Source organism: Motacilla alba, chromosome Z, assembly GCF_015832195.1.
Source record: "Motacilla alba alba isolate MOTALB_02 chromosome Z, Motacilla_alba_V1.0_pri, whole genome shotgun sequence".
Taxonomy (NCBI): Eukaryota; Metazoa; Chordata; class Aves; order Passeriformes; family Motacillidae; genus Motacilla; species Motacilla alba.
This window is the reverse complement of record NC_052046.1, coordinates 41,952,011-41,965,672: the sequence shown is the minus strand read 5'-3', so window position 1 is coordinate 41,965,672 and position 13,662 is coordinate 41,952,011. Positions and strand designations below refer to the sequence as shown.

General features: G+C 39.5%; 1 protein-coding gene across 4 annotated transcripts in view; it reads right to left on the bottom strand.

Moving 5' to 3' along the window:
- The window catches only part of RNF38 (ring finger protein 38), a 114,909-nt gene that overhangs the window by 52,634 nt on the left and 48,613 nt on the right, over positions 1-13,662 (bottom strand). For 3 of the 4 annotated variants that reach the window (XM_038124538.1, XM_038124539.1, XM_038124540.1), the window contains one exon: positions 84-154. In XM_038124538.1, the coding sequence (XP_037980466.1) occupies positions 84-154 (71 nt within the window). Of the gene's footprint in view, positions 1-83; positions 155-5,557; positions 8,311-13,662 lie in introns of those variants that run through there. The other variant, XM_038124543.1, reaches the window with a different exon arrangement.

Here is a 13,662-nt window from a genome sequence, read left to right as displayed (position 1 = left end):
CATCTTTGCGTAGTAAAAAACAATATATAAAAACCCTGCAATGCATATTCATCTTGCGAATGAAACAGTCACATAAATCTCACCTTGTCACTGTCATCAGTACAAATGTGGTCTTGATGGATTGAGTGGCATTGAAATGCTGTACCAATACTACCTGGAAAACAAGGAGGGAAGGGAGAAAAAAATAACTAAAATGATCACCCAATTTCTGTGAACACTAAAAATAAGGGTAAATTTAGCAAACTTTCTTTCATCTAAGATTTAGTCGCCAAACAGCTAGGTTTGATAACAGAACAAGCATCAGAGAGACATTTTACAAGTGTGTCAATGTCTTCACATATATTTTTTATAGAATTTTAAAGAAAATATTTATATTTTTAAAGAATTTTAAACAGAATAAAATTATAGCTAGCTCATCAATCCAAAAGAAACTAATGCACTAAAGTGCATATGCACATATAAAAACAAGGAGAAGCTACGCAATTCAAGTTTATATACTGTACTACAGAACATTTTCAGCACCCTGGGTAACCACAAACCAGCAGCCTCATTCCAGCAATACATTAAGAATAAAAGAGGAAAATCCCAAGGTCAAAGTTTTAATTATGTCCAGTTTTCTTGTAATGGAATTTCTGCCTGTTTAATGTTTCTATACAAGTTTCCTTAAGCCTAGGAACAAAAGGGACAGTACACCCCTACAAGGCTTACCCCCATCCTGAGATTTCTGTCCTAAGAATATATGAAAATATTTTACAAAGCTTCTTTCTGACTTACCACTTCAGAAAAAAATATTATTTTGCCATAGGAGTCATTGTACTGGCTTCAACAGCAGTAATGCATGATCATACTGTGTATTATATTCAACTATACAGTTGAAATTTCAAGGTGAAAAGGGAAAAAAAGAACCAGTTTTAAACTGTTCAAAATATGCAGTGCTCCCCTCCCTCTTGATTTAGACTTATGCAAACCACAAGCATTTCATTACAAGCACTCCATATGTTTTCTTGAACTGGAATCAGTTCAAGCTCAAAAGCAAGCTACAAAACTCAGGAGAACACAGTATTAAAGGTAAAGCTTAATATCTTTCTAACCATTACACCAGAGGCAGAATTGATGTAAAATACAACCTTTTGAATTGATCTAAAATAAGAAAATAGGCAACAAAAGATAGTTCGGTTCAGCCAAATTACAATACATACATATAAACTTGTTTCAGGCATCCACGCAGGTGGATAATAAAAGGAATTTCCAGAGATTAAATTCCTAAGACTTACTCCCCAACAAATTAAAATTCATAAATGTGGACCTTGCAATACAGGCTACATTTTATACTTTACAGACAAGCTTTTCACGAACCGTGATTGCATGCACTATCACAATGGTAAGCTGACTTTGTTCTAGCTATAACAGATACCAGCAGTAGCAACATAGCTCCAGTAGCAGAGCTTCCAGTTAGTTAATGCAACATAAGACACCTGTGCAGCTCATCAGTCTTCATGATGCCATACCTTCAATTCTAACAATATCAGCATTACCAAAAAAAAAAAAATATAGCTTGGGTTTTATCTACATGTTTCACTCAAACTCAACTGTTCTGCAGTTAGCAGAGAAAATGTCAACGTTTTCCTTTAATTTTTTTTCTCTTAACAGGATTATTAATGGCCTTTATGACATATTTGTTTCATTTGCAGTCAACTAATACCCTACAGTACAATAACAAGTTAAGACACAGTCCCTAACTGTGAGAGGTGAAGGCATTACACACATCCCGGCTGCTTTGCACCAGTGAACTGGCTGACCTCACCAACAGCCTCACCAAAAGCTATATTTGGAAAAGGGTTTACCTCAAAGACAGCATTGAAAATAGAGTCCCTTGAATGTGTGAGCAGAGATAACAGATCTGAAGACACTGACACAGCAGACTACCAGCTAAAGGCTCTGCTTCACAACAGTGCAATCTATAATCTTGAGTTCAATGGTCAGGAAAGTCCTGTAGGACTTCTCTGATCTTAAAAATATTTTTTATATTTATACACATAAAATATAAAATCAGTTTTGAATAACTGACTTATGTTTTTAAAGCATTTTCTTTCTGACAGATTGCACTGAGACAAACCTGAAGACAGGTTAATCACATTTCACCTACCTGCAAGGAAGATCAGAGTCAGAATCTCAAAACATGACCTCAGCAGCTCTCTAGTCTGTGTCAAAGACTTTTCAATTGTTGTTTAACCATTAAAGATGCCCAAGGACTGAAAGGAACAAAAGCCAATTTGCATTGCACTGACTGCACTGAGTAGATACAAACTCCGTTTAACCACTTTCATATCCCCAAATTTACAGGAATTTCAGACCAACTCAAGACCAACTGCACTCCAGGGCTAGCATATCCTAGGGCTACTACAATCAAAGCTTTAATTCTGAGAGAAGAATTACCTCTGCAAAACTGACTGAGAGTAGGGAAAATGCCATCAAGACTCCTACAAAAGGAGCAGAATGCCGCGCGCGGGCCACTACCCACAGCACCTTCCCAAATGCACTTCCTTGCTATTGTGTTCAGGAGATGCATTTGTGAGGTCTAATGCTCATCATTTTCTCAAGCCTAATCCCAGTTTGAATTTGCTCTCTCCCGCAATCCAAAGCAATTTCCATGCTGTGCAAGTAACAGGACACTGTTGTAACAGTCAGTTGGTTTTCACAGCTTCTAATACCTGGGTGACAAAAGAGGAGCCTCAATTTACGCTGAGACACCACCAAAACACAGCAGGCATACATGAAACATTAGATCAGGCATCCCTTCACCACTACCAATATCAGACAGGGCAGAGAGTATTGCCCTTCAATTGGTGCACTATATGTATATATATAACCTCTTTAAACACAGTTAAATTCTTTTACATACCCTTCTTCACCCAGCTTAGTACTATGACTTGCACGATCCGTTCTTTTGGAGCAGGCAAGAAAGAAAGAATGCTGCGTCCTCCAGCTACTACAAGAAAGGGGCTGTTTTTCTTCTAAACCCCCACATTAATAGCAAAAAGAATCTTCAGAATTTCATGGATTCTGTCTAACTTCTGCATTGTAATAAAGAGAATCAGTATGAGGTTTGAAAGGCCTGCGTCATGCTTACCAATTTAAACCATCCAAATACAATACTAGTCCAAGGGAAAAAGAGGTGTGAATTCAAATCTTTTAATTCAGTAACTTCAGCACTACTGGAAGTATCTGATTGCTTAAGTGAATGACACAGATTAATACATTCACTGACTCTCCAGCACCAGTCTCATTAGGAAATTGTTTGTGTACAACCTGCTTTATCTAGAGTGAAGCTGTTCAGTCTTACTAACTTGCATGAATCAGACAAGTTCTGGGCTCAGTGTTTGATTTGCAGACTAGCGTTTGGAAAGTAGGAAATGCATGGAAACAAAGTCTGAATTGGATCAACCTAAGACTCTTAATTAACTGGTCCCTTTAAAAAAACCTATGAGTTGAATGGAGTATATCTGGTGAGATATAGCCATGGATGACTAGTCTACTTGAAAATATACAAGGAAGGGAGGTTAAGTTATCTGTGATCTAGGAGCCTCAACTTCAAACAAAATAATGCAAACCACTCCTGCAGATTATTATAATGTGCTAGTCAACAATGTTCCTCTACCTGTGGCATATTATTTAGATTTTAGATGCGCCTTCTAATTCAAGAACCTTTCAAAGTGCAATGAAGAAGTTACTCAATGGGTAAACAGAATACTTTGCTATTACAACAGAAAAGTTACAGGTGAGTTCAATAAAAGATACAGCTACTGAGGTTGGTCAAGTAAGAACAAGGCTGCAAATTAAGTATATTATACTACTTTTAAACTTTTTTCCCCATGTGTGCAAATCTGACCACAAAGAAGAAACACGATACATTGTATAGTAGCTGTATACAATTCAGACTAGAATTGGCATTCTTCCCTTCTTCCTTCCATTCATTTTTTTATAAACTCCAACAAATTGAAATTCCCATGGATTTCCATCTACTTTAACTTAGATTGTTGAAAGAATTTATTACACTCTAGGAAGAGCTAATACTTTCAATTGCATGGTATGGGACACAACACTGATTATTTAAAGCAACTCCTCAGCATGGAGAATACCTATCTAAGGAGTTGTGATAAAACTCTGTAACACATTCTAGTCAGGAAGCAGCCTAAAGGCATTAAAGCAGAAAAAAAAAGGTAAAATGCCTCCTGAACGTCTCTCCTTCCTTTCCTCCTGCTTCATCTAATTGTCAAGAAATCCATGCTCTTGTCAAACTGCAACCAGCATAGGTTTGCTGGTGTTTTCTGAGTTCTGGTGTCCCCTTCCCTACCCTGACCCAGTCAACCTTACTGGTTTCCCCACCACAATGCTCAGCCAAGTAGTGCTGTCCTCAATTCCACACACCCAGTGAAAACTTAGATATCTAGTAATCATCAGGAAGCACAGTAACACTCTGCAAGAAAAGCTCTCTAGCTTTTCCTTTTTCTGCAGCTATCAGAGAAACACACCGCATGCTTACTAATCAGCAAGAAAATGGGATGAAAATGACACAACTAAGAGTTAAAAAAAAAAATCTGGGCCTACATTATTGCATATAAATTAAGTGTATCTTCCAGTCCAACTTGTGACTGTATGACACCTCCAAGACACTTCTGGAGAAAAGGAGAGGATTGTATTTTAAAACCTTGAAGTCTGACATATTTTAACAATACCAGAGCATAAAAAAAGAACAGACAAATTTACTTTAGTACAGCAAAAAGCCTGAATATGAGGCAGGCCTCAGCTTCATAAACAAAACTCATCTAAAAATCAGAACTGAAGAAAACTCATCTATAGATCAGAACTGAAGAAAGATCTTTTTACCTGAAGTTTCTGCTATGTCTCTACAAGACTGCATAAACACTTAAAGGAACATCTAATTTAAATTTACAGGTACAAACTGACAGCTTACTCCAGGAACTGTCCACAAAATGGCCCTTATAGCAACCATCTGAACATAACCCCATCTACATACCATTTACCTTAGAGTTGAAAATTTTATTTCTTATTATTTGGATGTAGACATCAGTAGCTAGAATTGTTATGATGCAAGATGAACTTTACCTGAACTATAAGGCTATGTTGTGTAAGTCGAGGTATTATTGTAAAACCTGGAGCTAAAAATCTGAACATTAATAATAGTCAGTAAAGACAAACCTAGCAACCTAAATATTATTTTTAAATAAACAGCTAGAGTATATGACCCATAGATTTATGAACTGTAACAACCATATTTCAACGTGGACTATAAAACCAACAGAAACTCCCACCAAAACCAACTTAATACGCTGTGAATATGACCACATGGCAACTACTTGGTAACAAACAATGAACCGATGAAGAGCAAGACCCCAGACCTTAACATGGCTATCTGTCCAGATTGTCACATGAGAGATGCCAAATAAACCTGCCTAATGGAGATGAGAACATTGTGTCCAAAATTTCTATAACACTATGGTTGCAAACACACTTATAATAATGATGGCCCCCTCACCTCATACAAGGAAGTACTGTGGCCTAGCTGTTGCCTTCTTCCTTCTCCACTAACTCTAGCAGCTACATGTTTTTTTAGTGAAGAATGAGAACAACTACACTTCAGATGGCCTGGTAACCCACAGAGTCAACCATATGGTTTCATCCCCTCCGCAGCAGTCTGGGACAAGGAAAGAGGCCATTGCTTTGTCAGTCATCCAACTTCATCTTGCAAGGTCCAAATTCTGAAAATATTTGCATATTTTTAAGCTAAACACATACCTGCAAAAAAAAAAGTGAGTCACTTTCACATGATAAAATGTCTGAAGGATTCAAATCCCCAGCAAGTTGCTTCCCCACATACCCTACAGCTCAAGTCAGGTATCAAGTACAACATCAAAATATTTTTTTCCTGAACTAACAATGCAGCATTATGAAATAACCAAAGACTCAGTAACCATGAATTATTCTAAAATTTGTGGTTTCATATCTTTACACTGCAGATACAAAAGCAAGGAATGTTTTCCATAGGTTTACTGACAGCAGTTGCTTTGCTCTGGGGATCATTTTTTCCTGCTTATTCAAGGAGCTGTTCAGCAAGAAATCATGTATTGAAAAAAATTACAGCATCAATAAACCTTCAGGAAATCAGCTTAATGCAGAAATACTACTACACCCATAAACACAGCACTAATATTTTACTGGTGCTCTTAACACTCAAAATGTCAAGACACAAACTGTATCTGAAGAGACTACACAGACAAGCATCAACAAAATGTTAGCAGGGTGTTTAAGTCTGGTTCCCAGTAGTTCACAACTGGAGAAAAAGAACTACATAAACAAGTATGGTAAAAGTACTGTTTGTGTCAGATAAGCTATGCAGACCATTCCCTCTCTGTTACCTTTGTATCCTCCTATTACTGAATGAACTGAGCTCATAAAAATCACACTGTTTCCAGCTGTCTCATGCAAGTATCAAACATGGAAGACTGACAATAAATCAGGACCAGTAAATCATTTAAGGACTTTGCAACCAAAAAAACCTGCATCAGATGACAGTTCAAATCCATTGAGAAAATTCACTGCTCATTCATTAGGGTACCAGCTCATTTCAAAGAATCACAGAGCCATTTGGATTTTAAAGAACCTTTAAATACCATCTAGTCTAGCTATCATTAGACCAGGTTGCTCAAAACACTGTTCAACCTGCCTTTAATACTTTCTGTGATGGAATTTCTACAACTCCTCTGCAACATCCACATGAGGGCAACCAGCTCCAGTGTTTCTCCACCCTCATTGTTAAAACTTTCTTCCTTCTATCCTCCTTATATTCCTAAATCTACCGTCTTTCCATTTAAAACCACAAAGACCACAGAGCTGGATGCAGTACTATAGATGGGAGTCTCAACAGAGTGCACTAGAAGGAGCAGAATCACCTCTCTTGACCTGCTGGCCATGCTTCTCTTTGACAGCTGAGGACATAGTTCTAAACCATGAGTTCTAAACACACACTGCTGGCTCATGTGAATGTTCATCCACCACTATATCCACAGTCTTTCTTTGCAGAGCTGCATTCAGTCAATTCATTCAGCAGCCTCCATGGAAATGGGGGATCTCCAAGACCCAGGAGCAAGACCTTACACCTGGCCCTGTTAAACCCCATGAGGTTCACATGGCTCAATGTCATCTAGCGATAGATGGCATCCCTTTCATCAAGCCTATCAACTGCACCACTCAGCATGGTGTCATCCACAAACTTGCTGAGGGTCTGGTCAATTATTTTATGCCATTGATTAAGGTATCAAAATGTATTTGTCCCAGTAGAGACGCCTAAGAGACACCAGTCATTACTGGCTTTCACATGGATACTGAAGTGTTGACTGTAACTCTGGGACATGGCCAGCCAGCCTATGTCTTATCCATCACACAGTACATTCATCAGGTCCTACTCCCTCCAATTCAGCAACAAGAACACTGTGTGGGACCATTACGAAGGCTTTGCAGAAGTCCAGGGAGATATCTGTAGCTCTTCCCTGGTCTACTGATGCAGTCAGGACTCCCTCATAGAAGGCTGTGTGATTAGTCAGGCATGGTTTGCCCTAGGTGAAGCCCTGCTGTCTGTCTCCAGGCACCTCCATGTCTTCCTTGTGATTTGACACAGCTAGCAGTAGGATCTGTTCTATGATCTTGCTGGGCACAGAGGTGAGGCTGACTGGTCAGTAATTTCCAGGGCCCTTCTTTTTATCCTTGTAAAAAGGGTGTGCCCAAAAGAAAGCCAAAAGTGCCTAGGGAATTGTTGATTTTAGGTACACGAATCTCAACCATCTCAACTGCTCTAAGGACATACAGAAATAACACCTAATATATAAGCCTTTGTGTGGGTGTCATGATTTGGCGCTGGCACAATGCCAGTGCCCCCATGAAAACATACTCTCCCCGGTGTCTGCTGTGAGATGTGATCAGAAACAGAGCAAAGCAGGCTTCAACTTGAAAACAAAGGAGGAAAAAACTTTATTAACTTACAATTATATGAATATGTACAGCAAACTGGAAAATCTTTCAAAAACATTTCTCCTCCCGCACTCAATTTCCTCACAGCATCAAATAAAACCTTAGATTTTCATTCATCACCCTTCAAATAATCAACTCTCAGTCCATCTCCATCCTTCAGGCAATCACCTCTCATTTCATCAAGGAGAGAGGAGTCCCTCTTGCGCCACAGGCTTCCCCTGGAAACACAGCTGAGTCCTCTTGTGTTTCCACGTCACTCAGTACCGCCTTTGTGACTTCTTCCTTCCATGTCCAGTGCTCTCACCACTGCACACGGACCAGAGCTGCTTTTAGGGTTCCCCTTTTCAAGGATGGTTTGCCCAGTTCCAGAAAAAAAAAAAAAAGCTGCAGTCTCTCACTTTTTGGGACACCAGTCCCCCCAAAAATTTCACCCCCTGGGGCAGAGGGGTCTTGAGAACAGTGATCTTCCTGGATGCTTTGCCCAGTTCCAAAAAACAACAGTGTCTCACTTTTTGGGACACCAGTCCCCCCCAGATTTCACCCCCTGGGGCCGAGGGGTCTCGAGAACAAAGCTCTTCCTCTCCACTGAAGATCAAGGGAACCACCAGCCTCCTCACCTGTCGTCTCTGTTCACACCACTCCTTTACTGCTCTCTCTCTTGGCTCCAAGCCATCGCCTCCCCCTAAATGCAGTCTCTGCGTCACAGGAAAAATGGGTCTGTCCATGGCCATACAAGAAAAGAGTCCAGCCAAAGGCCACTCCATCATCTCCTCCCAACTGGGATTCTTCTCAACTTCTCTCGGTCATTCTTTACTTGTATAAGTTTACATTGCACTTGCCCATTTCCTCCTATTTCATCCCTATCTCTCTTCTCATTCAGCTCCCGGAGGATCAGCATTTGTAAGGTTTCCATCATCCCAAAAAAGGGTTAAAAGCTTGGGCTCTGTCTGCCCAGAACTCCCATGGCTGCTGGCTGCATCTTCTCGCCACATTCCCCCCCCCCCTTCTCCTTCTCAGCCAGGCCAGTGCTATCAAATTTCAAGGTGGCACAGGCACACTCTCTTTCTCTTTCTCTCTCTCTCTCCTGGGAGGGAGGGCGGAAGGAAAGGCTGCCCAATGTCTCTTCACCGCTCCTTCACCCTTCCATCCTGCAGGGGCCAGGGGCCTTCACCTCCCTTCTCAGTCCAAGGCTTCGGCCTACCTCACCTCGTGGCTTCCCCTTCCCCACCCAGCCCGCAGCTGGGCAGGGGAGGTCTGTCCTCTTCAAGGACCAGAACCAAGAGAGAGTTCCCCTTGGAGTCCTCTGCTTTTAACCCCTGTGTTCTCAGAGGCGAATCCATATCCTCAGTGGCCACACCAGGTGCCAATATTCACATCTGAGCACCTATTGGTTTGGCCACTACCTCTCAAAAAACTCACTTCCTCTCAAACCACGACAGTGGGGTAGAGAATCATTTTCCAAAAACTGACTTAGTCCCACAATCAGTACATGTTTCTCAAGGGGTAATCTACCTGTACATTCTGCAGGTAATTCCATGCTGCTGCAGACAAGATGAACAGATTCAGAAGAGATTACTCCCATGGCCATGGCAGTCAGATACTTGAACCAAGTGAACAACACAATCACCAGTTTCTTCCCCTCTGTCATTCTCTTTAGATCTTCTCTCATGACAAAATCACTGAGGTGATTTTCTGAAGAACTGACATAAACTTAAATTGCAGCTTGAAACATATGACCTCTGCACAATAACACAGTTCCTCTTAACTCTGTACTACAGAACTCTTACAATGCCACCTCACAAAGAATACTTGAGACACAAAGCTTGATGCTTTAAGACACAGAGATTAAAGACAAGCAATGTTTTATTTTCCATGCTAGTCTCCCCTGTGTACAGTAAGATTCACAGCTCCTACACTGGAGTTATCTCTGAGACAAAACAAAAAAAAAAGTTTATTAACAAGCTAAAAGGAAACTCCCTTTCAGCATTAAAATCCTGCAAGAGAAGGACACTATTGCTAAGAAACTCCGAACAGCATCTCCAACTTGTGGTGCCTGGTCCCTGTGGCTGCTTTGCTTAGTAGTTAGTCACAGTTTGCTTGCTGTTCCCTGAAGGCTGTTTCATTGGGATTGCTTCTGTGCAAGTGTAGTCTAGTGAAGGATGCTCACAGCCTTCAATGCACATTTACTGCCATTCCAGAGAGAACGGTAACATTCATTTATAGACAAAGAGTGTAGTGAAACTCACCACAGAAAATAGTACCAAAGGGCCAAAATATAGACCTTTTCATAAGGAGCCTCTCCTCAAGGAAGTTCAGTATCTACTTAAAAGAAGGAAACTTTTTGCCTGTTCTTGTTGTCTTTCAAAAGGACACTAACAGTAGTACCATAAGCCCCAAAGGCATCCAAACACATTTACTATAATGCATATGCAAACAGCTAGTAAAGGAGAGAAAACAGGTATTTCAATAAAACAAGGCTGACTTTTACTGAAAGTAAATCAATTGTAGAACAAAGAATAAAACTGGCAAGCCACAAAGCATTTAAAAAAAGATAAAATCTTTTAATCTTGTCCTGGAATTCAGTTTTCATCAACCACTGTGTGGGAGCTGAAGCAAGAGATGCAAATACCAAGCACAACTACATTAAAGGCCCGGTATGAGCATAAAAGATCACACAGATATCCTCTACACTGTTCTATTTCCATCTTTATAGGAATTTGAATTACTGGTTTTGAAGGTTCAGTTGTCTTGAATTTCTGAGCTTCCTGAATCTGTTATTGTTCAAAAGCTACCTAAAGTTTCAAGCCATTTGTTCCTCTCTGTTTGTAACTACATTATTAAACTGATTTTCTTGAAATTAATCTTCTCTTGAGAATTTCATTTAGTCCCTAAAAACTAAAAAACTGCTTGTACAAACTTTCTGGATGCAATGAATAAAGGGCTTTCTAAGGCTTACATTTATTGTTAATAACATAAACCAGCCAACATTACCACAAAAAAACTGAACAGGCATCGAAGCACAATATTAACTCTAAACCTTAGCTTGTTGTCCTCTGCCTGTTTTTTATGGTATCACACTTATGAAATCTAGCATTAATTTGCACAAAGGCTGTGGTAGTTGTTTGGTTGGGGTTTTCAGTTTTGATCAGGTTTTTCTAATAACAGCCTTAAAGCTCCCATCCAACCTGGCCTAGAGAAGCAAATGCTTCAGTGGTAAAACTATTGTTGGTACCAATTCCTGTAGTCTTTGACACAGATAGGAAAGAGCAATTAAATGTAATGTCAGTGAAATCCCAGAAACAAAGTTTTAAATGAACCTCAATTATTTATTCTTTTGTCTTTTATTTTCACTGTATATTCAATCTAACCATAAAGTGAAGGGTAATAAAGAGGCATTTCCTACCTGGGAACTGACCTTGTAAATATCTGTTTCAAACAGAATCAATTCTGAAAGTACGGTTAAAGGTGCATGATCAAGCTACCTGTAGAAAATTGTTTCAAATGAGAGAGAACCCAATCTCCCTCCAAAGACAGCTTATTTAATGAAATGTGAAAACCTCAACACAATCAAAACTGGTCTAAGAGAGAATCCAGAGAAGTGAGAATTAAATAGTCTGTTACTGTGTATGAGCTCTTCACATCCCTCAACTCCCTGCAGCCCATTAAGTGCTTAAAACTGCAACTTACATTAATAATCAGTAAGGAATGACTTGGCCGAACAAAATGAAAAAGTTAATTTACATTTGATAGGCCATGAAATAACTTTCTCTCTTCCTATCTTTCTTGGGTTTGTTCCAATTAGTAAGCATTTGTCCTAGTCTTGTTTCAAAGAAAGCTATATTAACAATCAACATTTTATGTCTTTTTCTCATACATGCAGAGTATAAGGCCATCAGCAGCCTGAGACACCACACCAACTTCTCAAAAAAAAAAACCCAGAAATTGTTTAGTAATATTTCTGTCCACTGAACAAACCAAGCTATGATGATAAAATAGAAGTTACTTTGGAGGAAAAGAACAGAAGGTCAACGGAACTCCTCTTTTAATGCACTGCTGCTTGTAGTAAATTATAATAGAGATTTCAATCCCACAATATCACAGTTTTCCTCCCTTTCTGGATATATCCTGTCTCAAGCTGACAAAGCTTGTCTAAAGAGAGAAACATTTTGAGGAACCTCAACTTGTTTTATCACAAGCAGCATTATTGTCATCAATAAGAAAAAGCTTCTGAGAAAATAAGAAGAAAATTTGATATTTACATACCATCAAAAGACTAACATTTCTCTGAAAAAGCAGATTCTAAGTCTTTGGAGTAACATTCAGTAAGTAAATTACATTAAGCTTTACAGAACAACAATTCTGTGCTAATTCTGTCATGGGGAATTCTTTGCAACTACTTTTTTTGTACTCTGGCTTTTAAAACCAAGATGCACCACCGCTCACTAAGTCTGATCTTGGTATTCCTCTCCCAAGATGTCTGTCAACACCTATATCCCACTTGCCCTTGTTCACACTCTATGCTCATTTTCAAAACCTTTTTCTTCTGCACTGCCTATCCTGAGGAAGGATATCAACTGGTATATAATCCCCAGCTTTAGTTCTGGTGCAAATGTGAGAGACAATTATTATGGGCATAACTAACAGGCAAAACTACAAGTAATTCAGCCAGTAATCAGGTATGCAGAAAGCATCACGTTTCTTGCTTTCAGTTTCCAGCCTTTCAGAAATCTGGTTTCTTTTTTGATGATTTTGAGTTTTAAAGGTTAATTTAAAAGGACATCCATAAGGAGAGTAAATCAGAACACTGGCACAGTGTTCAGTGAACAGGAGATCAAGCCTGTGCCAAGTTTGAAATCTGAAAAGCATATTAGGTAACTAGAAATTTTTCGATGAAGATGTACTCTGACAAACTTACATTTAAAATCTTTGTTCCCTGTCCTGTCACGACAAGCCTTGGCAGTAAATCTCTGTTCATCTTTTAAACCTCCTTCTGAAAGGTCACAGTAAGGCCTTCCCAGAGGATTTCTCTCCTCCAAACTGAACAACCCCAACTCTCAGGCTCTTGTCCAAGGAGAGGTGCTTCAGCCCCCTGACCATTTTTGTGGCCGACCTCCGTACCCATTTCAATAGGTCCATGCCTTTTGTGTAATGAGGTCCCCAGAACTGGAAGCAGTATTCCCACTGGGGTTTCATAAGAGCAGAGAAGAGGGGCAAAATCACTTCAGGATACAGTTAACTTCTTGAGCCAAAACGCATTTCTCTCCGTCCTGGACCCTGGAGACTGCAGAATGTATCTTCTAAAGTCCTCCCAAAATTAACACAGGAAAAATTATTTAGTTTCTCCAGAAATATCTGCAGAGAGAAAAACTCTTCTGAAAACAACCATATGCCCTATGGTAGAGGTGAAAACCTTCTAGGGTTAAATATGCTTATTTTTCAGTGTAAGCAGAACACCCACACTCCTCTATTGAGTACTGCATATAGGGCAACTTTTCAGTATGGTTGGATCAGTCATTACTATCAGTCATTATTGCACAATGTTGTCTTTTCTCTTTTAAAAACAAAGAAATTGGTCTATCTACATTCCACAGGCTACCAGGTCCCAGAAAGATCATT